The sequence below is a fragment of the Panicum virgatum genome, chromosome 7N (assembly GCF_016808335.1).
Source record: "Panicum virgatum strain AP13 chromosome 7N, P.virgatum_v5, whole genome shotgun sequence".
NCBI classification, from domain to species: Eukaryota; Viridiplantae; Streptophyta; class Magnoliopsida; order Poales; family Poaceae; genus Panicum; species Panicum virgatum.
This window is the reverse complement of record NC_053151.1, coordinates 43,538,494-43,563,608: the sequence shown is the minus strand read 5'-3', so window position 1 is coordinate 43,563,608 and position 25,115 is coordinate 43,538,494. Positions and strand designations below refer to the sequence as shown.

General features: G+C 53.6%; 2 protein-coding genes across 2 annotated transcripts; both read left to right on the top strand.

Annotated features, from left to right (window-relative positions):
• Nucleotides 1-13,103: 13,103 nt before the first annotated feature.
• On the top strand, nucleotides 13,104-14,347 carry LOC120683202 (myb-related protein Zm38-like). The gene is made up of 2 exons (XM_039965230.1): nucleotides 13,104-13,485; nucleotides 13,602-14,347. The coding sequence occupies exons 1-2, from the start codon at nucleotides 13,214-13,216 to the stop codon at nucleotides 14,293-14,295; spliced, it is 966 nt and encodes a 321-aa protein (XP_039821164.1). The 5' UTR covers nucleotides 13,104-13,213; the 3' UTR covers nucleotides 14,296-14,347.
• Nucleotides 14,348-18,191: 3,844 nt separating this feature from the next.
• Nucleotides 18,192-23,424, top strand: LOC120682336 (transducin beta-like protein 3). Its single transcript, XM_039964179.1, has 14 exons — nucleotides 18,192-18,652; nucleotides 19,037-19,219; nucleotides 19,402-19,551; nucleotides 20,091-20,296; nucleotides 20,383-20,668; nucleotides 20,803-20,937; nucleotides 21,049-21,167; nucleotides 21,255-21,411; nucleotides 21,510-21,756; nucleotides 21,842-21,918; nucleotides 22,007-22,126; nucleotides 22,391-22,521; nucleotides 22,599-22,773; nucleotides 22,884-23,424. The coding sequence occupies exons 1-14, from the start codon at nucleotides 18,323-18,325 to the stop codon at nucleotides 23,205-23,207; spliced, it is 2,640 nt and encodes an 879-aa protein (XP_039820113.1). The 5' UTR covers nucleotides 18,192-18,322; the 3' UTR covers nucleotides 23,208-23,424.
• Nucleotides 23,425-25,115: the final 1,691 nt, after the last annotated feature.

Below are 25,115 nucleotides of genomic sequence, written 5' to 3'. Positions count from 1 at the left end.
TCGCCATTCCATGGCGTTGCGCCGGGGAAGCGAGTCCAACCCCTCGGCCAGATCGATCTGCCTGTGTGCTTCGGCACAGCAGCCAACTTCCGCAAGGAGGTACTCACTTTCGAGGTGGTGGGATTTCGAGGGTCCTATCATGCCATCCTTGGTCGTCCTTGCTACGCCAAGTTTATGGCCGTCCCCAACTACACCTACCTCAAGCTCAAAATGCCAGGTCCGAAAGGCATCATCACCATCGGCTCTTCGTTCGAGCACGCCTACGAGTGCGACGTCGAGTGCGTTGAGCGCGCGGAAGCTCAAGCGGAGGACGAGGCCCTCACAGCCACCCTCGACAAAATGGCGAGCGAGGCCTTGGACTCCACGCACCGACACGCCGGGAGCTTCGAACCCGCCGAGGGTATCAAGAAGGTGCCCCTCGACCCGAGCCACTCCGACGACAAGGCGGTGCAGATCAGCGCCACCCTCGACGACAAATAGGAAGTGGTGCTCGTCGATTTCCTCCGCTCCAACGCAGATATCTTTGCGTGGAGCCCCTCGGACATGCCTGGCATACCGAGGGAGGTCGCCGAGCACTCTCTTGATGTCCGACCCAACTCCAAGCCGGTGAAGCAACGCCTGCGACGCTTCGACGAGCTCAAGCGCCGGGCGATCGGCGAGGAGTTGCAGAAGCTTCTGGCGGCCGGATTCATCAAAGAGGTATTCCATCCCGAGTGGCTAGCTAATCTAGTATTAGTGAAGAAAAAGAGTGGAAACTGGAGGATGTGTATGGACTACACTAGTCTGAATAAGACATGTCCGAAGGTTCCCTTTCCTTTGCCACGAATTGATCAGATTGTAGATACTACTGCGGGATGTGAGCTCTTATCCTTTCTTGATGCTTACTCCGGTTACCACCAAATCAAGATGAAAGAGTCCGACCAGCTCGCGACCTCTTTTATCACACCTTTCGGCATGTACTGCTACATTACGATGCCCTTTGGCCTCAGAAACGCCGGAGCTACCTATCAACGGTGTATGCTCCACGTTTTCGGAGACCATCTCTGGCGGAGCGTAGAGGCATATGTCGATGATATCATTGTAAAATCCAGGAAGGTGGACGACCTGGTTGCCGATCTCAGGATCGCATTCGATTGCCTACAGGCCAAAGGGGCAAAACTTAACCCCGAGAAATGCGTATTCGGGGTGCCTCGAGGCATGCTCTTGGGTTTCATTGTCTCCCAGCGAGGCATCGAACCCAACCCTGACAAAGTCTCGGCCATCACTCGGATGGGACCGATCCGAGACTTAAAGGGGGTACAGAGGGTCACGGGATGCCTAGCGTCCCTTAGCCATTTTATCTCGCGTCTCGGCGAGAAAGGCTTACCCCTGTATCGACTCTTGAGGAAAACCGAGCGCTTCACATGGACCCCCGAAGCTCAAGAAGCCCTCGAAAGGCTGAAGGCATTGCTCACCCGTGCTCCCATTCTTACACCACCTACGGGCGGTGAGCCCCTCTATCTATACGTGGCTGCGACGACCCAAGTGGTCAGCGCGGTAATCGTGGTTGAAAGACAAGAGGAGGGTCAGGCTCTGCCCATCCAGCGGCCGGTGTACTATATCAGCGAGGTGTTGTCTGAAACCAAGACACGCTATCTGCAGATTCAGAAGCTGCTCTACGCAGTAGTGTTGGCTCGACGCAAGCTGCGCCACTACTTCAAGGCCCACCCCGTCACCATGGTCTCGTCTTTCCCTTTGGGAGAGATAGCCCACAACAGGGAAGCCGAGGGTAGAATTGCCAAATGGTCTGTGGAGCTGATGGGAGAGACTCTCACCTACGCCCCCCGCAGAGCGATCAAGTCCCAAATCTTGGCTGACTTCGTGGCTGAGTGGACGGACACTCAGTTACCGCCATCACAAATCCAGGGCGAATGCTGGACTATGTACTTCGACGGGTCGGTGACGAAAACTGGTGCCGGTGCCGGCCTCCTCTTCATCTCACCCCTTGGAGAACACATGCGGTACGTGATCCGTTTGCATTTCCCTGCTTCGAACAATATGGCGGAGTATGAGGCCCTCCTCGGTGGCCTCCGCATCGCCATCGAGCTCAGCGTCAAACGCCTCGACGCGCGCGGTGACTCTCAGCTCGTCGTCGACCAAGTAATGAAGGAGTCTAGCTGTTACGACTCAAAGATGGAGGCATACTGCAACGCGGTGCGCCGCCTCGAAGACAAATTCGACGGCCTCGAGCTCAATCATGTCCCGCGCAGGTACAACGAGGACGCCGACGAACTGGCCAAAATAGCCTCGGGGCGGACCGCCGTCCCCCCGAATATCTTCGCCCGCGACATCACCAAGCCCTCCGCCGAATTCAAGGACCGGTCGGAGCCGGGCCCCTCGTCCACCGGGTCCCCCGACGGGAACCCCCCGGCGGACGGGGTCGAGCCCATGGACATTGACTTCGGGACGACCTCCGCGGACGAGGCCGAAGCAATGGAAGTCGTCGAGGCCCCCACTTCGTGAGACTGGCGCATCCAGTACCTTGACTGGATGATTCAAGGGATCTTACCCTCGAACTGTGCTCAGGCGCGGTGCCTCGCCAGGAGGGCCAAGTCCTTCGTCCTAATCGACAATGAGCTACACAAGCGTGGCCCCTCGGGTGTCCTGCAACGATGCATCCCCATCCCCGAGGGCAAGGAGCTGATCCGCGACATCCATGCTGGCGTCTGCGGCCACCACGCCGCGCCACGCACCCTCGTGGGTAACTGCATTTCGGCAAGGCTTTTACTGGCCCACCGCGGTCGCCGACGCCACTGACGTCGTGCGGACTTGCGAGGGTTGCCAGTTCTACGCTCGAAAAACACACCTCCCGGCCCATGCCCTACAGACGATCCCCATCACATGGCCGTTTGCCGTGTGGGGACTGGACCTCGTCGGTCCGCTGAAGAAGGCGCCCGGGGGCTTCACCCACTTGCTGGTCGCGGTCGACAAATTCTCCAAGTGGATCGAGGCTCGACCCATCGGCAAGATTAAATCCGAGCAAGCAGCTCTGTTCTTCAACTGACATCGTCTTCAGGTTCGGGGTCCCGAACTCGATCATCACCGACAACGGCACCCAGTTCACAGGCAAGAAGTTCTTAGCGTTCTGCGACAGCTTCCACATACGTGTGGACTGGTCGGCTGTGGCACACCCACAGACGAACGGGCAAGTGGAGCATGCCGATGGCATGATCCTCCAAGGACTAAAGCCGAGGATCTTCAACAAGCTGAACAAATTCGGCCGGAGGTGGCTCACAGAGCTGCCCTCGGTCATCTGGAGCCTGAGGACGACCCCGAGCAGAGACACGAGCTTTTCTCCGTTCTTCCTGGTCTACGGTGCCGAGGCTATCCTCCCCACTGACTTGGAGTACGGATCACCGAGGCTTAAGGCATATCAAGAACAACGAAACCAGCGAGCTCGCGAAGACTCGCTGGACCAAGTGGACGAGGCTCGAGACATGGCGCTCCTCCACTCTGCGCGCTACCAGCAGTCCTTGCGAAGGTATCAAGCGCAGAGGGTCCGGCGCCGAGACCTCAACGAAGGGGACTTGGTGATAAGGCTTCGACAGGACAACAGGGACCGCCACAAGCTCTCACCTCCATGGGAAGGACCGTACATAATCGCCGAGGTGCTCAAGCCCGGCACGTACAAGGCTGGCCAACGAAAAAGGCAAAGTCCTCACCAACGCTTGGAATATACAACAGCTACGTCATTTCTATCCCTAGAATTTCAAGTTTTTTGTGCATTTGCTCGTACTTGAATCTTCAAATTCCCAAAATAATAAAGTACGCTTTACTAGCTTATTTTTGGGAACCGTCTGGGCCCTCGAAGGCTAGGATGCGCGTTAACGCTGAGGTACGACCGGCTTTACCCTCGGCAAAGCCGAGCCTCCCTCGGGGGCTACTACGGGGGGAACCCCCGAACGTCCCCAAAAAGTCGCCAATGTTTTTCGAAATATTTCCGTCTCGACCCTAAGTTTCTCGTATCCTTGGAAAAAACGCACTGCGAGGCATAAGCAACTACGGTACGGGGCCGGCCGAGTCGTGGGGCCGCTTACACCTCCGGGATACGGCACCCCCCTCACCACCCTACGCCTACGTTGCTTATGAACGCGAACCCCCTCGCAGACGTCGTCCAAGTCGCATACAAGAACACGGGAATAAAGTAAAGGAACACAGGCTCGAGCACACAAGGCCTCGACGGGCCACGCACTCAAATTACGAAACAAAATCTTCTATATTCATAGAATGCGATTACAAAGCGCGACTATGATATAAACACTAATCTATTTACATGGGCTTCGAGGCTCAGTTTTCCTACAGGCTACCATCCCCCCCTTGCAGGCCCTCAGGGGCGTCGAATTCGGCGATGGGAGGGATGTCTGCTTCGAGCTTCTCGGCGAGGACGGTGGCGAACTCCTCCGTGGCTGCATCGGCTTCGTCCATGATGACCGACGCGGCGTCCGCATCCGCATCATCGGGAACGACGTACCCCGACGACACCCTCTGGAGATCCATGAGGTAGTGTGTCGAGGCCACGGCGAGAGCCCGCAGGACACCGAGACGGAAGGTGCTCTTGGCGTGTTCGGCAACCCGGCCGCCTAGCGCGCTGATCACCGAACTGCCCGAGACAGCACCCTCCCCCTCGAGCTCTTCACACACGCTCACGGCGGTCTGCTCCAGTTCAGCAAACTCCATCTGTGCCGCCGTGAGCGCGGTGTGGACCGCTTCCTTCGCCGCGGTCTCGTCCGCCACCCTTTGCCTCATCTCTGAGCAAAGAAAACCAATGTCAGTTACGAAAGAAAACAAATCGACGAAAAATCAAAGGTACTCACCCGCCATGTTCTTCTGCGCTTCCTCCCTCTGGGTACGGGCGGCCTCTTCGAGCGAGGACAAGGAGGCTTCCTTTTCTCTAAGGGCGGCCCCCATGTTCTGGAGGGCCACCTCCTTCCCCTCGAGGGCCTCGCCCTTTTCCCGGAGGGTCCTGGTGAGCGCGACCACGGCCACCTCTTTATGAAGGAGCTTGGCCTTCTGTTGCTCGAGCGTGGTGCTGAGGCGCTGCAGCTCAGCGCTCTGCACCTCCGCCTCGCGAGCTCTCTCCTCGAGCGCCGTCCGAAGGCTGCTGCAAGCTCGGCAGTTTGCGCCTCGGCCTCCCGGGCCTTCTGCTCCGCTGCCGCCCTCTGGACGTCTCGCTCGCCAGCAACTCGCGCCAGCTCCTTCCTCCAGCGCCTGCTGACTGCGCTCCCAGATCGGCCATCTTTGTATTGGCGTCGATGTTTTTGAGCACCAGCTCGGCGTTGTGTTGCCCGAGCTGGCTCATCTGGGAGTACAGCTGGTTCATCTCGACGCTCTTTTGGCGCGAGATTACCCTCAGCTGCTGCAAAGGGGGAGGGCGTGGGTGAAGACTGCGTAAAAGCTAAAACCGAATCCGAGCAATTTCCGGGGGGAAATATTTACCTGGCTGACCCGGTAATCCGCATTCTGATGGAGCTGATAAGCGCGGTCGAGGGCCTGCAAGATCTCGCGCCCGACGCCCATCTGCTTGTTCCAGGCCTCCTCCTCCTCCTGCTCCTTGCGGAGGAAATCCGAGGGGACCCCGGACGGGACGAATCACCCCGAGGTGGCTCCCCTCGGACGTCCCCCGCTTCGAGCACGCCCGCGCTGGCCGACGCGAACTCGGCGATGTGTGCGGCAGCGCTCGCCGCAGCAGCGGGGTCGATGTCCATCGAATCCCCGTACTCCTCGCTGCTGTCTGGCAGCTCCACCACCGCTGTCACACCCCCTCGCGCCGTTGGATGAGGCACTACCGCAACGGTACCCTCGTCCAGGGCCTCCGCGGTCCCCGGCGCATGGGCTCCTTCCAGCACCGGCGCTTCTTGCGCCCTATCATCCTCCACGATGCCCCCGCCCTCGGCCCTCGAGGGCTCGAAGATGAGGGTCTCCTCCACACGGTCGGCAGGACACTCCTGCGCGCCCCCACCGGTCTCTCCTTCCGTGTCCGGTCGGGCGGCGCTGGCCGCGTCGCCCTGACCGGCCTCAACTTCGATGGCCGCCTGGGCAGCGCCACCGACACGGCCCCGGCCGGCCTCTACGCCGGTGTCGGCCGCCTGAGCATCCGCCTCGGCACCACGCTGGCCGGCGTCACTCTGACCGGCTTCACCCTCCTCCTCCCGGGCCTGCTGCGCCGCTTGGGCCCCTCGGGCCATGGCATCCCGTAGCCTAGCGGCCGCCGCCTCGAGATCCACTGCGGGCTGGGGCTGCGGTGCCGTGTGCGGAGTGCTGCGAGCCCCGGTCTTGAGAGCCTTGCCCGGGGCAAGCCGCACTGCATCCTTGGGAACGGCCCCGGGGCTGGAAATCAAGAGACGCGAGTTGAGCAGGATCGAGAAATCCACCAAATACGTAATAAAAACGAAATCCAAAATACTTACCCAGATCGAGCACTCATGCTCCGCTTCCTCGTGGCGCTCCTTCGAGCCCGGGGCATCGAGCTGTCCCTCGAAGACTGCCCCGAAGGCGCCCCCCTCGTGTCGGCCCGGTGGCTCGAGGCTGCCAGCACGGACGACTCCTCTCCCGCCGCAGCCTCGACGCCACGGATCAACACCTGGGGCGTGGGCGTCTCCTCGGCGGCCAGCAGACGGGGATGACTCCCGCGCCGCAGCCTCGAGGGAGGGATTCACCGATGGCCCCGCTACGGCCCTCGGCTCCTCTGGCACCACGGTCGCTCCCTCTTCTTCGTCCCACAGGTAGAACGGTGGGGGGCTCGCGCCCTCCCCGTCCCTCCTCGGAGCGTGGTCCTCGGCATCCGAGGCCTCCTCCTCATCCTCCTCTGAGGACTCGGGTGTGGCGGGCCGCGCCTTCCCCTCCGAGCGAGCGAGCTTGCACGCCTTGTCGTGCCTCGCCTTCCTCTTCCTTTTCCTCTCGGCCTTTGTCTCCGCTGCGTCCTTCCGCCTCTTCATCTTCTCCGCGTGGAGGCGATTAATCAGGCGCTGTTCTGGGACCGGGGGCCTCGAGGTGCCACACCTCAACCCTTGTAAAACACACCGGAGATAGGGTCAGGAAAGGGGAATTACACGACGCACGACGAGTTCGAAGCCAAAACTTACTAGGGAAATATACCCCGGCTCGGGGCGCATCTTGATCCTCCAAAGGATCCGCGGGATCTTGGGGAAACTCTGCCACCGCATACTTCGCCCTCCGGGCGGCGTTGGTGTGGGAGAGAAGCTTGCTCGACGTCCTCGAGCCTTCGACCTTGCTCCCGGGGGCGAGCTCGAAAATCGGCAGGGCCCTTTCCACGAGAGGGATAACCCTCTGCCGGTGGAAGTTCGCGATGACGGCCGCTGCCGTCAGCCCCTACTTCGCCAGACGCACCAGCGCGTCGGTGAGGCCCTCGAGCTTGACCTGTTGCGCTGGGGGCGACACCCCCCAGTCCCACTTCGGCGGTCGCTCCCGGAGAACTTTGTTGGTGAACTCCGGAAGCGCGCCCTTGTGGTTCCGAAGGTAGAACCACCCTCGGCTCCACCCAGCGTTGTTCGTCGTCATCTTGCTCGTGATGTAGAAGTTCCTCCGGGTCGGGCAGGACGTGGAGCGTCAGGCCACCGGCACGCGCGTACCGCCTCGGCTGGTTCCGCGCGTTCTCGACGAAGAGTTCGCCAGTGGAACAGATGAACCCAGAGGTCCCAGTGGGCCTCGATGCCAAGGTACCCCTCGCAGACGGCGACGAAGACCGCCGCCTGCGAGATGGAGTTGGGGCTGAAATTGTGCAGCTCCACCTCGTAGTAGTCGCATAAGGCCCGCATGAACCTGCTGATGGGAACGCCGAAGCCCCGCTCGTGGAGGCGCACGAAGCTCACGACATAGCCTTGCGGGGGCCTTGGCTCGGTTTCGTCCGGGTGCGGGGAAATCCATGCCGGCGCCCCCAAGTCTGGGTTCCGTGGCAGCAGCCGGTCGGCGACCAGCTGCTCCAGGACCGCCACGGTGGCGGAGGACTTCCCCCACGGCAAGGGCTCCTGAATGTCCGACATGTCTTCGACTCGAAGGGGAATGTGGGAACGAAAGCTCTGGATGGCTAAGGTGCTTCTTTCTCCCTTCTCTCTCTCTCTCTTTCTCTTTCTCCCTTCTTCCTTCCGCTCTTGGCTGCGGGCTCAGGATGCAGGGATGCGGAGAAGGCGAAGCAGAGTAAAAGCAAATGGCCAGGTGAAACCGGAACCTCCCCATTCTCTTCATATTTATTCACCATTACGGGCGCATCCGTAGCCATGGCCCAAATCTACCGCATTGAAGGCGGTAGATTTTGCTATCGCTGACGGGTGGGTCCCACGACCGCAGAGTCTCCCACGCGCGCACGCGACAATAAATGCGGCACGGTAACCGGCGGGCACGGCGCGACTGTTGCGCTGTCCCATCCGTCAGCCGCCGCCCACGCCGCTTCGCTTGCCCGAGGCGGACGCCTGAAAAGGCGCGCCCACGCCGTGCCGCCCAAATCGGGCCACGTCGCCCGCTACCGGCGGAAGACCCGCGCGCGTGGCTCGCGGCTCTGCGACGTTTTTAGACCACGACGGAATATTCCTTCATAGGGGTCTCTCTACCCTCGAAGGAATCGCATTTCGAGGCCTTACTGATCAGGGGGTCGAAGCCTGGCCCTTCAGGGGGTTCGACAGGGGCCCCAGATCACCAGAGTCAGGGACTGCGGGGATGTGCCGTACAAGCTACCCTCGAGCGCGGAATTCGAGACATCCTACGCAGTGTTCAAGGCCAGTCGAGGGTGCCTAGAAGGGGGATCCCATCGAGGGAGAGCATCGAGCCCTCGGACCCTATCGAATGGGTTCGAGCCCCGCCTAGCGAACCCTCGCGAGCACTTTATGAGACGTGTCTATGGACCACGAGCCGACCCCTATCGAACGGGGCACGGACGTCCGCTTGAACAACCCGCTAATAGCTCACTGAAGCAGCCATAGCTCGCGGCCCGGGCATGGGTAGCATGGTGCGCTTCACCCCTCCTCCCTGCGGAAGGGCGACGAGGGTCGTAGTCAAAGTCGAGGGTTTCCCCTGAACGCCTTCACACGGGCCTAGGCTCGGGGGCTCCTCGCACACCACGGTTCAAAACCACACCCTCGAATAAATCGACAACCGTCCCTTATGAAGCTCCACGCGTAAACCGAACCCGCCGCTATTAGCGTACGTTCCCCTGACGGCTAGAGCTGAACGCCGGATCGCTGTACCAGCACCAAGAGTGCCGAGGCCGGCTGAAAAAGTGCCGATGCCGGCTGAAAAAGACGCTGGACGGCCATCCTGGTAAAGCTACCCAGCGGGACAACGTTTATAGCCCTTGGACGAGCACAAACTCTCCTCCAAGGCCTCGGGGGCTACACCCGCGGGTGCGCTGACGCGCCCCCGCGAAGGTAACTTCACACATATTCGAGGGTCGAAACTCTATGTACACCCCTATACCCTCGGTAATCCTCCCCGCAGAGGATAAAGGGGACTTTATTGCTCAAATGCAAATAAAGATTACAAAGGGTCACCGGCGCGAAGCCATCGAAAGATACAAACACGTTGCCACCTACGTGGCAATTTTCCCTGTCTTGAGGAGGAGCGAGCGACGAAGAAAGGCACAGAGCCCCTAGCTGACGCAGCAGCGAGGCTGCTAGGGATGCGAGAAACGGCCCCCAGACCTCACGGGCCCAGCGGGACGCTCTCCTCGCAAGCCTTCTTCTAGCGTCTCCTCCACCGAAGACCACGCGGGGGGTCGAGCTGGCGGACAGCGCCCTCCGCACCGTCTCCCCGAGAGCAACCTTGTCGCCGGGGGGGGACGATACGAAAAGCAGCCGCCGGACCTAGCGCCAATGCCCCGGTCAGGCGTCTCCATCCCCCTTCAGGCTAGGGGACATCGCGGAAGCATGACCCCACGGCCCAATGCTCTTCTGCTGATCCCACTAAACCTGAGGGATGGAGCGCACGCCCACTCCGGTCTTCCCCAACCGCTCGCAAGCATTCTTCTAGCGCCAAAAGCCTAAAAAAGCCAGGCCACCCCATGTGGGGGCCGGTCACAAAAGGGCAGAGAAAACATTACAAAATTAGGGTGATACTGGAAGAAAGAGTCGGGAGGCTGGAGAAGAAGGGAAACCCCACGACCCCTATTTATAGCTGCGCCGGGCACAAAGCTTCAAGCTTATCAAAGAGCGGAGGCTTGTATCGCCCGTGACTGAAGTGGCGCTCCACGAGCAAAGGATGTCCTCGGTCCCCGCGCCTGAGATACGATCGAACGAAATAAAGCGGAGCTGAGCCCCTGGATGCTAAGCGGTGCAGCATCGGCTCTGGCCGGATGCCCTCGAACGGCGCGCCGTAAAGCAACCAGGAACGCCGGGGCCAAGGCCCTACGTACGGGACAGCACGATGGGAGCACCAGCTGCCAAGCAGCGGGCGCTACCATCGCCCTGGCCCCCCCCAGCGCGCGGACACGTCTTGTCCTTCAAACAAACAAACAAAGAGGCGCGCGCCTCGAAGTACTCCCCCCTCGGGCGTACTACCCCGACCGGCGTGTTGTCACATCTGCTGAGCTGGCGCTTAGGCGCTTCTGGCGGGTGCGCGACATTGACTGATCACGTCAAAAGGGAAATCACCGAATCACCCTTTGGCCGAATCCATTGACTCGACCAAAGCCTCGGGGGCTACTGTCGGGTGCCACAATTAGGGACACCCTAATCGGGGTACTAAGACCGCTTTTAAAAACACAAACACCTATTAAGTCAACTAGGCCCACGGCCTCCTTCCAATCCGGAAGAAAGGAAAAGACTCAATAAAGCCCAGCACGCGGCCCATTCACATCCCCCTCGAACCCGCGGAACGATCTCCGCCTCGCTCGAGGGTCCCTCCCGGGCCCACTGGACAATCTTCGCCTCGCTCGAGGGCCCCCCCGGGACCCTCGACCGCGCAACACACTTCCGCCTCGTTCGAGGGTAGCGGATCTACCCTCGAGCGGGTAACTCATCTCCGCCTCGCTCGAGGCCGTCTCTCGGCACAAGGGACAAACGGCCCCGCCGCCCAACCGCCCGCCGTACGAAGGCATTAAAGGCCAGCCACTCCGCCACGGCTCAAAGGACGGGCGGCGTCAGAACGCCAGTCCCACAGTAGATGTGACCGGGGTCCCATCCGCTGACCCTGGTCATCACTCCGCCATCCCGGACGCTGTAGCAGCGCCTTGGGACCTGCGACGCGGGACAAGACAGGCACGGTACAACTCCCGCTGACCTTCTGGACCCGCCCCCCACTGAGGAAGGGGTCCGGCGACGTCACGTGTCCCCCGGACCTTCTAGTGTGCACACCCGCACTCCGACAGGGGGTCCGGGGCCGACTCGCGCCATTACTACCGCCAAGGCACTACAGGACGACCGGCGCCGTCCCCGCGGGACCAAGGACGAAATCCAGGACAACAGCAACGCGCGCCGCCTTCCCACAGTGTACTTCCTACAGTGTTCGACCACTGTACCCGCGATTCGGGGGAAAACGACGACTTCCGCGCCCTACACTCGTGTACGCCGCCCCCTCCTTGTGACTATAAAAGGAGGAGGCGGACCCCCTTTAAGGGTCTCTGGGCTCATCTGGACGCGAGGCTCTAACTGGACTCTAGCCTGCTGGTCTCTCTGGTTTCTATCTCCCAAGAGAACTCTCAGCACTACTGATCACTCATCTCAACCGACTCCACTCCTAGCAGAGACTTGAGAGCTCCCCTCCCTCTCTCGCCTCGCTTGTATCCCCTACTACAAGCACCCCGGGTGCAAGATAATACAGTGCCCTCGCACACCCCCTTTGCTGGACGTACGGCCCCGCGGCCGGAACCAGGATAAAACCGTGCGTTACTGTGATTGCCTCTTGCATCATCATCTGGTACGAGGAAACACGCAGCATTTACTAGTTGGGATCCGGGCCCCCGGGTCAGGACACCGACAGTTTGACAGAAAAATTAGGCTACCTTATCGTCTCTTTCCTGTCCATTGATTTACAATTTCAGGATAGCTAGCTAGCTCCGGACTGTAGTGGTTCGGTTTTGGAAGAAATTCATTGGTATGTCGTTGCACGACGATACAAAGTTTGTGCATACAAGATTCGTGAATAGATATAAGTTATACAAGCGCAAAGTCTAAATGGCGACCCGTCGCGCGCTAGCCTAAGTGCGCAGCGCACGCCGCCGCCAGATTAGGGTTCGGAAATTAAATTGGGTGCACCCGGGTCCACCGTCACCTCCATGCAGTGGTGGACTGAGGCGAAGGCGGCCGAGGCCGCCGGAGCCTGGGGCGGCGGAGGCGTAGCACCGGAGCCAGAGAAGGGTGCGGTGGTGGATTGCGCGTTCTCCTAGCGCGCGACCCATTGCACATTAACCTGCCCCTTATACAAGTGTTGAAAGAAAAGAATCGTTATCCATCTATACACTAGCACAGTGTTCGTACGTTGCTACGGATAATATAATAGATCTACATAATACCATCAATTTTGTATTCATTCACTACATGTACATGTCGTGCCGTGATTGTGTTTTCGGTTGGGATTCCGATTGATTTGTCGAGATTCCAATTAGAATTCGGATTGATTTGTTCGGAATCTGATTAGAATTCTGATTGACGGATCAAGAAAATATTGCTTGCTTTAAAATAGTATAGAGATTGAGGTATTGATGTTTTGATAATTTGCAAAAAAAAATATTGGGCACGTCTTATCTTAGGATTGATGTGAAAGCTCTAAAATACATAGTACTCCGTATATGATATTAACAAAAGGTATGCCTGTTCCATACGCCAGCCCCAAGTATTGCCTGCATGTTGCCAATCTCGAGGCATGTACAACCGTACAGGCCAAGTGTGAACCACAGCATGCTCGAATATATATCAATCTTACGTGGTGAGATCTCGGTTAACTACTCTCTTTGACTTCATAGGATCCACTCGACGAAGCAACAACGACGGGCTAAAAACAATTCCCGGCCGTCGCAACCTCTCTAGGTGTTGCCATGCTCGAACCATCCACTGCAAGCGCTAACCCTCTCTATAAATACCGTACCGTCTCCGGGGCTGGATCGCATACCTTCTCCGTACTGCATCCCGGCCGGCAATCCAATAAGCTTGCATTGCCAGCGCAGCGTCCAAGCAGTCCTGGTAGTCTCTGCCTCCAAGTAAGCAGCATCGATCTACCGCAACAGGGCGATATGGGAAGGTCACCGTGCTGCTGCCACGACGCCGGCGTGAAGAAAGGCCCGTGGACGGAGGAGGAGGACCGGGCGCTGGTGGAGCACATCCAGAGGCACGGCGGGCACGTCGGCAGCTGGCGCAACCTGCCCAAGGCCGCCGGGCTCAACCGCTGCGGGAAGAGCTGCCGCCTCCGCTGGACCAACTACCTCCGCCCCGACATCAAGCGCGGCAACTTCACCGCCGACGAGGAGCGCCTCATCATCGCCCTCCACGCCGAGCTCGGCAACAAGTACGGCCGCCCTGCATGCATCGCCGCCACCTGCTTTTTTGCAGCAGGTGGCGTGCATGCAAATTAATCTTCTCCCGAGTCTAACACGCTCGCTGCTCAATTCGTCTCTGCGTTAGGTGGTCGACGATCGCGACGCACCTGGACGGCCGGACGGACAACGAGATCAAGAACTACTGGAACACGCACATCCGGAAGAAGCTCCTGCGCATGGGCGTCGACCCCGTCACGCACCAGCGGCTGCCCCCCGACGACGTCCTCGGCGGCGCCGCCCTCGCCGCCGCCCCCGGCATCCCCGAGGCGCTCCTCTCGGCGGCGGCGAGCCTCGGAGGCCTGAACAGCGTTCTGATTCAGGCGCAGGCGCTGCAGCTCCTGCTGCAGGCCGTCGGTGGCGGCGCTGCTGCTGCTGCTGGTCTCATGCCCAGCTTCAGCCCAGCTGCAGATAATGCCATGCCGCCGCCCATGCTCAACGCGAGCAGCATCGTGCAAAACTTCCAGGACCAGCAGATGAACCTCTTGGCTCACGCGAACTACCGGCCGGCTGACGATTATCTCAGCAATCTCGCAAGTTTTGCAGTTGCAGAGCACGACGCGGTGCGGCAGCCGAACGCTTCGTCTCTGGCGCCGGCTGCGGCATTGGCGCCTGCATCGTCGTCTTTTCCGCAGGAAGTGGCAGCTGCAGCTGACCGGCGGCCGGTGCAGGGTTTTTCCGATCTTCTGTCGGAGGCCATTGAGGTGCCGAGCATGTACTCTTTGGAGGACGAACATTTCTGGAAGGACATGCTAGCAGAGAGCAACCACTTGCCACTATAAAAATTCTCATGCGTGATGCGTGAAGCAGATGTAGTGTCGTGGTAGTGCGTGCTGTAAAATTTGTAATTATGTTAAAAAGTTGCTTCGTTTGTCTTTCGAAAAAAAAAAAGTTGTTTCGTTTTATCATCGGGTCTATCTATAAGTGATCCGTGTAGCATATATATTTCAGAGCTCATACATCAGTGATGACTGATGAGTGATATGCTTGTAATGAATTCTTGTTCAGTTAATCTTGGGAGTTTGCTGGTTTGATCATTTTTATCCCATCACAAAGTTAACATGTCAACGAAGCACACAGTAATATCGTCCATACATATACCATCGATTGCTCGAGAAAAAAAATCAGCACTACTCACGATGATTAAAGTCTGATATGGTAGCTAGAGATCAAACATCTATATGCTTGCATGATAGAAAGTTTTTTTTGGAGGAACTCCTTTTTTCATTATGAAATGAGAAATCAACTGTTCCTCTCTCCATGTTTGTGGAGACCTTCATTTCTTGTAGGGTACAGTAGTCAACGTACTATTGCTGAAGGGACTAGCTAGTAGTACATGTGCTAAGCACTAGCCAACGTTGTCGTTTGGGTTAGTCAAAAGCTAGTACGGCAACTCAACTGAATTTTATTCCCCAACGTTTATTTTCCTAAAAATGCTTAGAAGAATATCACCAGAATTGCTATATTTCAAATCAAGTAAAGAGGTTAGAGAGGTACAATAACCACCAAATTTCCATTAATCTGTTTACACATTGCTAAAAAATATGGACAGACTATCTTTGTGTATGCTATCCGTTTCAGAAACATGGATATCTTTAAATGTACTAAAATATATTTTATTATTAAAGTCAACACAGAGTGATTATCGTTATATAACTGCACACGCAACCATTCGTACATGACACAGCTAGCATAACTTATTCAATCAGCTGGCACAACAAAGCATGCAAAATGTTAAGACCAAACTTCTTTTACTGAAAATCCACTTGCTGTAAGTTAACCTAGCTCGTATCTCTGGTGATGATATTACGTTATCCATGGCCTATTTCTCATGCATAGATATGTTGATTATGAAACGTTGTTATAAATATTGGATTAGTTGGAGTAGGAAGTTGCTTTGCGAGAGCGAAGAAAGTGTCTGAGGGCGACGGCCTTCTGGAGATGAAAGCCCTGCAAACTGCAAAGCGCCTATGATCGCCGAGCATGTAACGGCATCGATCACCACTTGAGACCGGTAGTACACACAACACAAAAGGCCGTGACCTCACACCATGACTAGGCGTCCTGATCCCCACATTAGCAACAAAAGGGCCATCATTGGGTAGCGGTTAGGTCGGTAAAAGGGTTGCCCGAGGTTTGAAGCCATTGACTGTGTCCGAAAGGGTGGGGGCGATGTGAGAGATTAACTGATCATTGAGTCATTCTGATTTCAGACTTTCAGAAAGCCTCGTGCCGTTTCACGGGATGACGAGGGGAGAAGCATTTTCTATGCACAAGGTAAAACGAACTCGCTTGACCTTTTGCCTGTGGCTGCAAGCTAGTAGAAAGCTACGTTATCCACTTGTTGTTTCTCCTTGGGTTTCAGAGAGGAAACGGGGTCCAACTGTTAAAGCTAGCTGTTTCGTGTGAATGGTGGCTCCAAAAGCGAGTCATATTAAGATCTCTGCTTCAAATAGTACCGGTCAATGAAATGAATGGATGAACCGGAGGCCAAATTCAGGTGTAGATTGCAAATTTGCAAGACGCGTGGGAATTATATATCACTAGTAGAAAAAAGAGCAATCGGTCCATCTTAGAAATACAGGTAGGAAGATAATCCGATACTAACTCTAGCATTAGTACTGGGTACTTTTGAGGTGGATGGAAAGGTCCAGAGATCTTTAGTACCTTGGTAATTTTGAGGTGTTATCATCTGGTACTAAAGGGTCGTTCACGAATTACTTCAAAAAGAAAGTATCTCTCTTGCCATTATAAGTGCGCTGTAGGTGGAAGATTGGTGGAACACATCACTTGCTGTTTTTTTTTTGAGACCCAAAGCAGTGACCCTCATGTACACAGCATGGAACATATGGAAAGCAAGAAACTGCCAAGTGTTCAACAAACCTGAGGGCAACACCGACCCAGGTAGAAGAAGAGATCAAGCGGGAGATCGCGCTGCGCAAGAGAGCTCCTGGAGAGCGGATGGAGTTTAATTTGTTTCCATGATTAAGTACCTTTGTTGTGTTGAGTTCTTTGAGTTTCCTAGTTTGTATGATCTTGCTTGCTTGCTTTCTCTCTTAAATGCCCAGCACCTTTTGCCCCTCAGTTTCCTTAAAAAAAATGTTGTGTATGTGAAATAGTAAAGAAGGTACATGCGAGGCAAGACTCCTGATGAGTTTGAATCTTGGCTGCTGCAGGCGCACATATTTGACATGAAAAAATCGCGTAATTAAGCAACGTTTGCGTGTGCAAGCCTCATCCCGGATTTTCTGGCAGTGTATCTATACACATGCCATTAAAAATAAGTTGAATCATAAGTTTATTCAGGCCCGTTAGTCCAAGGAGATGTTTTTATCTGCGCCGTCTCCGTGATGAAGAAAACGTACGTACGAGCCAGCATATACAACACAGTACGTTCGTGAAGTACACGGTTTCACGAATGATGCTCGACGGCGACGCCTCTCGACGAGACAAATCCACACCGGTGAAATATTTTAATCCCTGCAGATGACGCTGTTAATTACTACTCGCGAATTAAGACCATATGAGATTCCATGAACGACGACAGATAAATGGTTGTGAACGCGAGCGGCGGGCGAAGATCCTTCCACGACAAGCTAACCATCAAGCAGTAACCCGGATTTGACTGCCGCTGTTGGGTCGTTAACGCAAAGGCGAGGCGATCAGGGGACGTACGGATGGCGCTCGCCGTCGCCGTCGCCGCCGCGCTGACGCCTCTTCAATTCGTGACCCGGGGGCTCGCCGGCCGGCGACCTGAGATGTCAAGCCGCGTTTAAGCCGCCGATCGATCGTCGCTCGACGCCGACGTGCAAACCGAACCACTACGCCGCGAAGCAGCTGGTGGCGTGAACTCCGGTTAGCCCGGCCCGGGGGAATGTTTAACAAGTGCGGGCGTCCCTGTTGAGCGCGACGAAATGCGTCGCGCCCCGCGACTTCGTGTCGTGCGCCTTTTGATTTCGAACCTGCGGAATCTGACCACCGCTAACTCCCGGGGGGAAAGGTGTCGGGACCGGAGGTTTTTTCAAGGTTAGTAGGGGGCAGGGCACGCCTCCGACGGTGATAGTCGGAGACGCCGGGCGTGTTTCATTCCCGGTCGTGGTGAGATCTGGCGCGGTTAGTTAAGTGGGGGGACAGGGACGGCGACACGGCGTCGCTGACCACCCTGCTTGCCACGCCGCCGTCGCGCGCGTCACGGCCTGGCGCGTCTGTTTCAGAATGATGATCGGCCAAGACTATTGAGTAGATATAGATCGATGGATCGGTCATGTAGTAAAGTAAGATGGAGGTTAGATCTACCACGTAAAGTTGGAGAGCCTCGGTCGTCTGAGGCGAAAGCTGATGCCTCGGCATGTTGAGCACTCGGCAGAGCCGATGCCTCCGAACGGAGAACCTTTTTCGCCTCGATTTTTCCATATCTCAACACTCGGCCTCGGTCTTCACTCAGAGAGCCAGCCCACGACAGTCGCCGTGCCGGGCGGCAGGGCCCAATAGATCTTCAAGGCCGTCAGAATGTAGGACTACAAAGGCCCATCAAATTAGGAAAGAGAAGAAGCATACCAGCAGCCAAGCGGCCCATCACGCATGCAGCCTACTGTGTCCCAACCGTTCGTTCGTCGCGGCGCCGAGCGTACGGGCCAGGTTGTTTCACTGCCCACGGGACCCACGCGTCGGCGACCGCTCTTGTGCCTTCTCTTTCCCCTCGCCCGCCACTTGACTCGCGCGAGTCCTAAAACCCTCCTCCCTCCACCTCTCGCGCCGCCGCCGCAAAACCCTAGCTCCGACGACCTGCCGCGGCCGCCGAAACTAGCTATGGCGTCGACGCAGGCGCTTAAGAAGAACTACCGCTGCGACCGTTCGCTGCAGCAGTTCTACACGGGCGGCCCGTTCGCGGTCGGGCGCGCCCCCGCCGGCGAGGCCGAGGGCGAGGCCGAGCCTTTCCTCGCCTGCGCATGCGGCGGGGAAGTGCGCGTGGTGTCCACAGCGGACGCCTCCGCGATAGGCGAGCCCGTCGAGTGCGACTCGGAGGCCATCACCGCGCTGACCCTGTCCCCGGACTCCCGCCTCCTTTTTGCTGCGGGGCACAGCAGACTTATCAGGGTCTGGGACCTCGCGACCCGCACTTGCATACGCAGCTGGAAGGTGAGTTTTGATTTTTCGCGTGTTTCGCGGTGCTTCATTATGTTCAGAATGTTGTCCACGGATCAGTGACTTCGACCATAGGAAAACAATTCTAAGTGAATAATCGTTAGACTCTGTTCCTGTATCTAGCTAGTAAGTATTCACGACATAACGAATCTCTCTGAGTTCCGGGATTGGTCTACTAGATTGAAAGACTGCACAAATGTAGTTGCAACTCGCTTGGAAGCTTGTATTCCTGTGTGAGTGTCAGAATGTATCAAATGAATAATCGTGTTTCAATATATCTTTTACAACTAAAACTTTCTCATTTCATTATGTTAGCATACTGTGATTCCTCATTGCAGCATGTGAAGTAAACTCATGTATTTTCCTAATGCTGTTCAGGGACATGATGGTCCTATTATGGCCATGGCATGCCATGCTTCTGGTGGGTTGCTTGCAACTGCTGGAGCAGACAAGAAGGTGTGCGTATGGGATGTGGATGGTGGATTTTGCACACATTTCTTAAGAGGTCATACAGGTGTTGTGACGACCATTATGTTCCACAAAGATCCAAAGCGCCTTCTGGTGAGGATAATTTGGAGATAATCCTGCTTTTTATTCAATTGGGGCACTCAAAATGTCTTCTGAGCTTAGTTTAAATCACTGTATTAGTATTTTACTGAGCTGTACTGGTTTTATCCCCATCCATGTCGTTTGTGTATTCCTTTCGATGAGCTCAAGGTAACCTCTGTGTGTTGGATCTCCAGTTATTTTCGGGAAGCGAAGATGGCACCGTGCGAGTATGGAACCTTGAAACCAAAAAATGTGTTACAGTGCTGAAAGAGCATTTTTCAACAGTCACTTCATTGGCATTGTCTGATGATGGACAAACATTGCTCAGTGCTGGGAGGGATAAGGTATGACTGAAATGGTTCCATGTCTCATAATGTATTATAGAAACTGGCATGCTGCTATCAATACCTAAGTTTTCAAGTTAAAAAATTAATTGTACCAGGCTGCCAGCAGTGGCGGATCTAGAAATACATATTAGGACTGGCTTTTTCACTTCATCTTCTACCTATAGCTACTCCTTTAAAGCATGGATAGGAGGGGCTCAAGCCCCGGCTGACCCGGTGCTAGATCCGCCCCTGGCTGCCAGCACATATCCATATATTCTGACTTCTAAGGGCTTCATAGCTCCTTTCTATATTTTAGAATTAGATAGATAGCAATTTGGGTGCTAAAAACAGTAGAAGTCGATTGGAATTATCATATGAGAAGCTCTTCCTCCAGTTTTTATGTGCATCTTTGTGGACAAAAAAAATGTAATTTTGTGTTTATCATTTGTCTAGATTGCCCTTTTTTATCTTGAATGTCAATATTTCTGATATACTGGAGCTATTGGCATTTTTTGAGAAATGTACTGGCAATTTTTGGATGTATGGAACATCTGCAGGTTGTTACTGTGTGGGATGTTCGTAAGTACAGCTCGAAGAAGACAATACCAACATATGAAATGATAGAAGCTATTTCCTTCATTGGATCAGGAAGTGAGGTACTGGCTTGTTTGGGCATAGAACTGGCAAATATGAAGGGGAAAATGGATGGTTATTTTCTTACAGTAGGTGAACGTGGGGTTGTGCGCATCTGGTGCCTGGAGAGGTACATTAGTTTGCATTTACTATCCCTTTAGTTCTGTGCATATTTCTGCGGTACACGCAATCAATTGATTTTCTGGTCCTTTACAGTGGTCATTGCATATTCGAGCAGCAATCATCTGATGTAACTGTAAACTCAGAGAATGAGGAAACCAGAAGGGGTTTTACATCTTCTGTTATGTTGCCAAATGATCAAGGGTTGCTATGTGTTACTGCCGATCAGCAGTTTTTGTTCTATTGTCCCAAAAAAACTGATGAAGGGATCTTCCAACTGTCTCTATATAGACGTCTAGTGGGTTATAATGATGAGATTCTTGACTTGAAGTTTGTTGGAGATGAGGAACAATACCTTGCTGTAGCTACTAACTTGGAGCAGGTGAGCATTCATAGATAATCTCTGCAGAGATCTTGTTGCATAATGTGGTTGGAATTTTTAAGCTGTTACCACCATATGCAGGTCTGTGTTTATATACGTTTGACATTTTTTACGCTGTTTACCTCCATATGCAGGTCCGTGTTTATGATGTTGCTTCGATGTCATGTTCTTATGTACTGGCTGGCCACACGGAAATTGTTGTTTGCATCGACACCTGTGTCTCTTCTTCTGGGAAGACACTTATTGTAACTGGGAGCAAGGACAATACTGTAAGTTGTTTGGTCGTGTCCTGAAGATGTTTTTACTTGCCATAAATTTTTGGCATTTGTTTTCTTATGATAATCTTCAGTACTGGTGAGTATGACCTTTTTATTTCACAGGTGAGGTTATGGGATGCTGAAAGGAGAAGCTGTATTGGTACTGGTAAAGGCCATCTGGGGGCTGTTGGTTCTGTTGCATTCTCAAAGAAATCGAAGAACTTTTTTGTTAGTGGCAGCAGGTTTGTTGTTCAGTTTCTCTGGGCTATTTGTTTGCCTAAAGTGATGCCAAAATTATTATTCTAAGAATAATACTATCTTTTTATTAGTGATCGAACCATCAAGATATGGACCTGGGATGATGTGCTTGGTGATGTTGATGGTGAAGTTCCTCTTAGAGCTAAGGCTGTTGTAGCTGCACATGATAAAGATATTAATTCTCTGGCTGTTTCACCTAATGATGGCCTTGTTTGCAGCGGCTCTGAGGTATCATTGTAGCATGCTACGTTTTTAGAGGTTAAATATCCTTTTATTTGCTTTACATCATTGAATTGTCATCATATATTATCACATTTATTTTGTAGGACCGGACTGCTTGCATATGGAAACTCCCTAACCTGGTGTCCTCTGTTGTCCTTAAGGGGCACAAAAGAGGAATCTGGTCGGTTGAGTTTTCTCCTGTTGAGCAATGTGTCATGACATCGTCTGGTGATAGAACAATCAAGATTTGGTCAGTTGCAGATGGCTCGTGCTTGAAGACATTTGAGGGTCATACATCAAGTGTCTTGCGAGCTTCTTTCCTTTCACGTGGAACTCAAGTTATTTCTTGCGGTAATAAGATATAAGACATTCATCTAAGTTATCACCTTTAGGGGAGCTAGCTTTGTTGACATTCTTGTAACGTTCCATAATTTAGGAAGTGATGGTCTAGTGAAGCTATGGACAATCAAAACTAATGAATGCATTGCTACTTATGATAAGCATGATGGGAAGGTATGATATCATTGGCATGCATCATGGAAGATTCTTTTCTTTATGAATTGTGGAGGGAATCACTAACTAACTATTATCTGTTCCTCAGGTTTGGGCATTGGCTGTTGGCAGAAAAACTGAAATGCTTGCTACCGGTGGAACGGATGCTATTCTAAACCTGTGGCATGATTGCACCATGGAAGATAAGCAAGAAGATTTCCGTAAAAAGGCAAGTGAAACCTTACATTATAGTACTTTCAGCATTGCAAGCAAAATGTTTGCTTTTTTTTTGTGTAATATTGCTGGAAGAAAAGCTTTGAAATAAATACCTGATACTTGGTACTTGTATAGAATAACATTGGAATGTGACATACATATGAGTCTACCATATTCTTGATGTATTTGTCTCTGCCTCTGCTTGATGGCTCTTGGGATTTATAAAGGCATATGCCAGGCATTTGCAACCTCTCGTTCAAACTCACCTTTGTTGCAGGAGGAAGAAGTCTTAAGAGGCCAGGAATTGGAAAATGCAGTATCAGATTCTGACTATACAAAAGCAATACAACTTGCATTTGAGCTTAGAAGACCACACAGGCTCCTAGAGTTATTCTCACAGCTTGCCAGGTACTAATTTTTTATTGGTATTTGGCCTGTGGCTATGAATTTTTTAATAAGCTTTTATATATCCCTTGGGTGTGCAGGAGAGCTGATTCAGAGGATCCAATAGAAAAGGCTCTTCTTGGACTTCCAAAAGATGGCCTTCGTGTGCTTCTTGAGTATATCCGTGAATGGAATACGAAGCCTAAGTTCTGTCATGTTTCACAGTTTGTGCTTTTTCGGGTATTGAGGTGTTTGCCTCCCACTGATATCCTGGAGGTAATAATTCCCACACCCCTCTTCACAAGAGGTGTTTAATAGTGTGCCCATAATCCCTGACAAACTGTGGCTTCTTCTCATGGGATGGTCTGTTTTTTTATCCTCTGCAGATAAAGGGCATCAGCGAGCTCCTTGAGGGTCTTATTCCGTATTCGCAGAGGCATTTCAGCAGAGTCGATAGACTAGTGCGCAGCACATTTCTGTTGGACTATACATTGATGCGAATGTCCGTGGTAGATCCAGATGTAGATGCAGGCACAGCCAAAGATGACATGAACGGTTCATCAGTGGAGAACGATGAAACCGCAGAGGCTTGTCCTGCTTCGCCTGTAACAGAGAAACCGAGCAAGAAGAGAAAACAGGGCAAATCAAGCAAAAAGGGCAAGGAGAAGAAGGTGAAGGTTCTTTCAAAGTATGTTTCAGTTGAGGCCTGAATAGCTAGCTAAGAAAATAGCCCACTTCCAATTTTGTAGCTGTTGTAATTGTAATTGTCATTGTACACCAACACGAATAGCTTCTGGTGTAAATGCATTCTTTGACGAGTTCAGATGAGCCCGGTGCTTAAGGCACACGCGGCTATCTGTTCTGATTTTCTGGTGAACTTATTTACAGGAACAACCCAGATGAGATTTCAGAAGTTACAGACTTGAAGTCCTTGATTGCTGCGGCTATCATACGTTCCGGGTTGGTCCCCGGTTGTTATCGTTTCCCATGTGTGGTGTGATACGGAAGCAGTACCACCCCCAGCCATAACTCCACTTGTAATTGTTGGATCTGCGATCTGGATGTCGGCGAGGCATTGCATAATTTCCTCCCTTGTCGCTTGGCACAAGCTTTTTTCTATGGTTGGGCCTATTGTTGCGGCTTTTGAGGTGGATCATCTGTCTCTGGTTACCCTAGCATATTGATTTATCAGCAGAGGACTCTGCTGTGATGGTAGTTTAATTAGTGCCACTGGTATTTTTATTTTACATCGGATTCTTTTGCAGCTGAATTGTATCTGTAGTGAGTGTGGCTGTGCAATAGAAAATGCAGCGATGTGGTTTGCCGCTTACCACAGCATAAACGGGTTCATCTTCAGACGTTACACGTTACAAGGCAAGGAAGTAACTTTGTGGCTCCAGCCTCCGGGGGCAGGGATAACAATGTTGTTCGAATATACTTGGCATTTTACAAGAAAAAGATTCCTGTGAGCGATCAACATCAGCCGGGAGGAGGGCATGATGTTTAGATGCCATGCACCAAATCCATGGTCCCCTGCTTAATAACCCAAGAAGCTCACCAACCTCGCAGCTGGATACTTTTCCCCAAAAGCAATCCAACCCAAGCTTATCCCACTCGAGAGAACACCAAAGTCCCCGATCCACGACAACACCCAACCAGGACGCAACCTACGCCATGATACATGATAATAACTTCCTAGTCATGTAAAATCAATGAAGAACACAAAGTGCGAGCCTTTTTCAGAAACCACCTGCTCTCAGACTCTGAACCCTAAAACTCTGAAAGCAGCGCCTTGCCTCGTCGTAAACAGGCCAACTGCAGTGGTCGATGGGTGAATTGATGAATTCCAGCGGCCAAGTTTGGTCCACCATGTGAGGTGTGGTAAAAAAAAAGGGTTAGCCACTCACTGTTGAGATCCGTGGCTGGTCCACCGTCCACGGCCACGAGAAAGAGGAGGCATCAGGCATTCAGGCATGACCCTGACAGAGAAATGCCCTACAAAATTCCCATCTCGGTCTCTGTCCAACGGCCGGCGCAAACGTGTCGCCCGTGCGACCTGTCGCCACTCGCTGGTCGCTAGCACAGTGTGGAGCGGTGAGCTGTCAGCGGGGAGAGCTCGGCCATCCTCGTTTCCGGATGAGCAGCAAACCAGCAGTGCGCCGTGTTCTAGATGAAACGGACATCTTGATTCATGATGACCTGCACGTACACTCGCTGCGCCCAGCAAGCTATGTCGGTAGACAACGGAATTCACGTTTCTTGCATTTTGAACGCGCAAAAAGGCCCAGCTGTTTTTTTTTTAAAAAAAAAGAGGGGCCAGCCGCTGCCACAGAAAAAAAAAGGAGCGCGACAGCTTTGCTTTTGACAGTTTCTCAAAAAAAAAGCCTCCCTCCCCGATGGTTAAGCTCGTCCGCTGCATGCTTATCTTATTGGCACGGCTAATCACACTCGCACAGCTCGATCTGTTGTTACAAAAGGCGCGTAGGATCAGTTTGACCACGGTGATTCTGACCCGGAACCACGTGCCTGACACTGTAGCATTCAGTAATTTAAGCCCCCCGAGGCAAACCCTGCGCTGAAATTACTCGCTTATACTATTCTAATTTACCCGCAAAAGC

Coding starts and splice junctions, on each gene's coding strand:
- LOC120682336 (XM_039964179.1), top strand. CDS start 18,323: ATGGCGTCGACGCAGGCGCTTAAGAAGAACTACCGCTGCGACCGTTCG. Junction 21,412..21,509: donor TTGTTTGCAGCGGCTCTGAG/GTATCATTGTAG, acceptor TTTATTTTGTAG/GACCGGACTGCTTGCATATG. Junction 21,757..21,841: donor AACTCAAGTTATTTCTTGCG/GTAATAAGATAT, acceptor TCCATAATTTAG/GAAGTGATGGTCTAGTGAAG.
- LOC120683202 (XM_039965230.1), top strand. CDS start 13,214: ATGGGAAGGTCACCGTGCTGCTGCCACGACGCCGGCGTGAAGAAAGGC. Junction 13,486..13,601: donor CACGCCGAGCTCGGCAACAA/GTACGGCCGCCC, acceptor TCTCTGCGTTAG/GTGGTCGACGATCGCGACGC.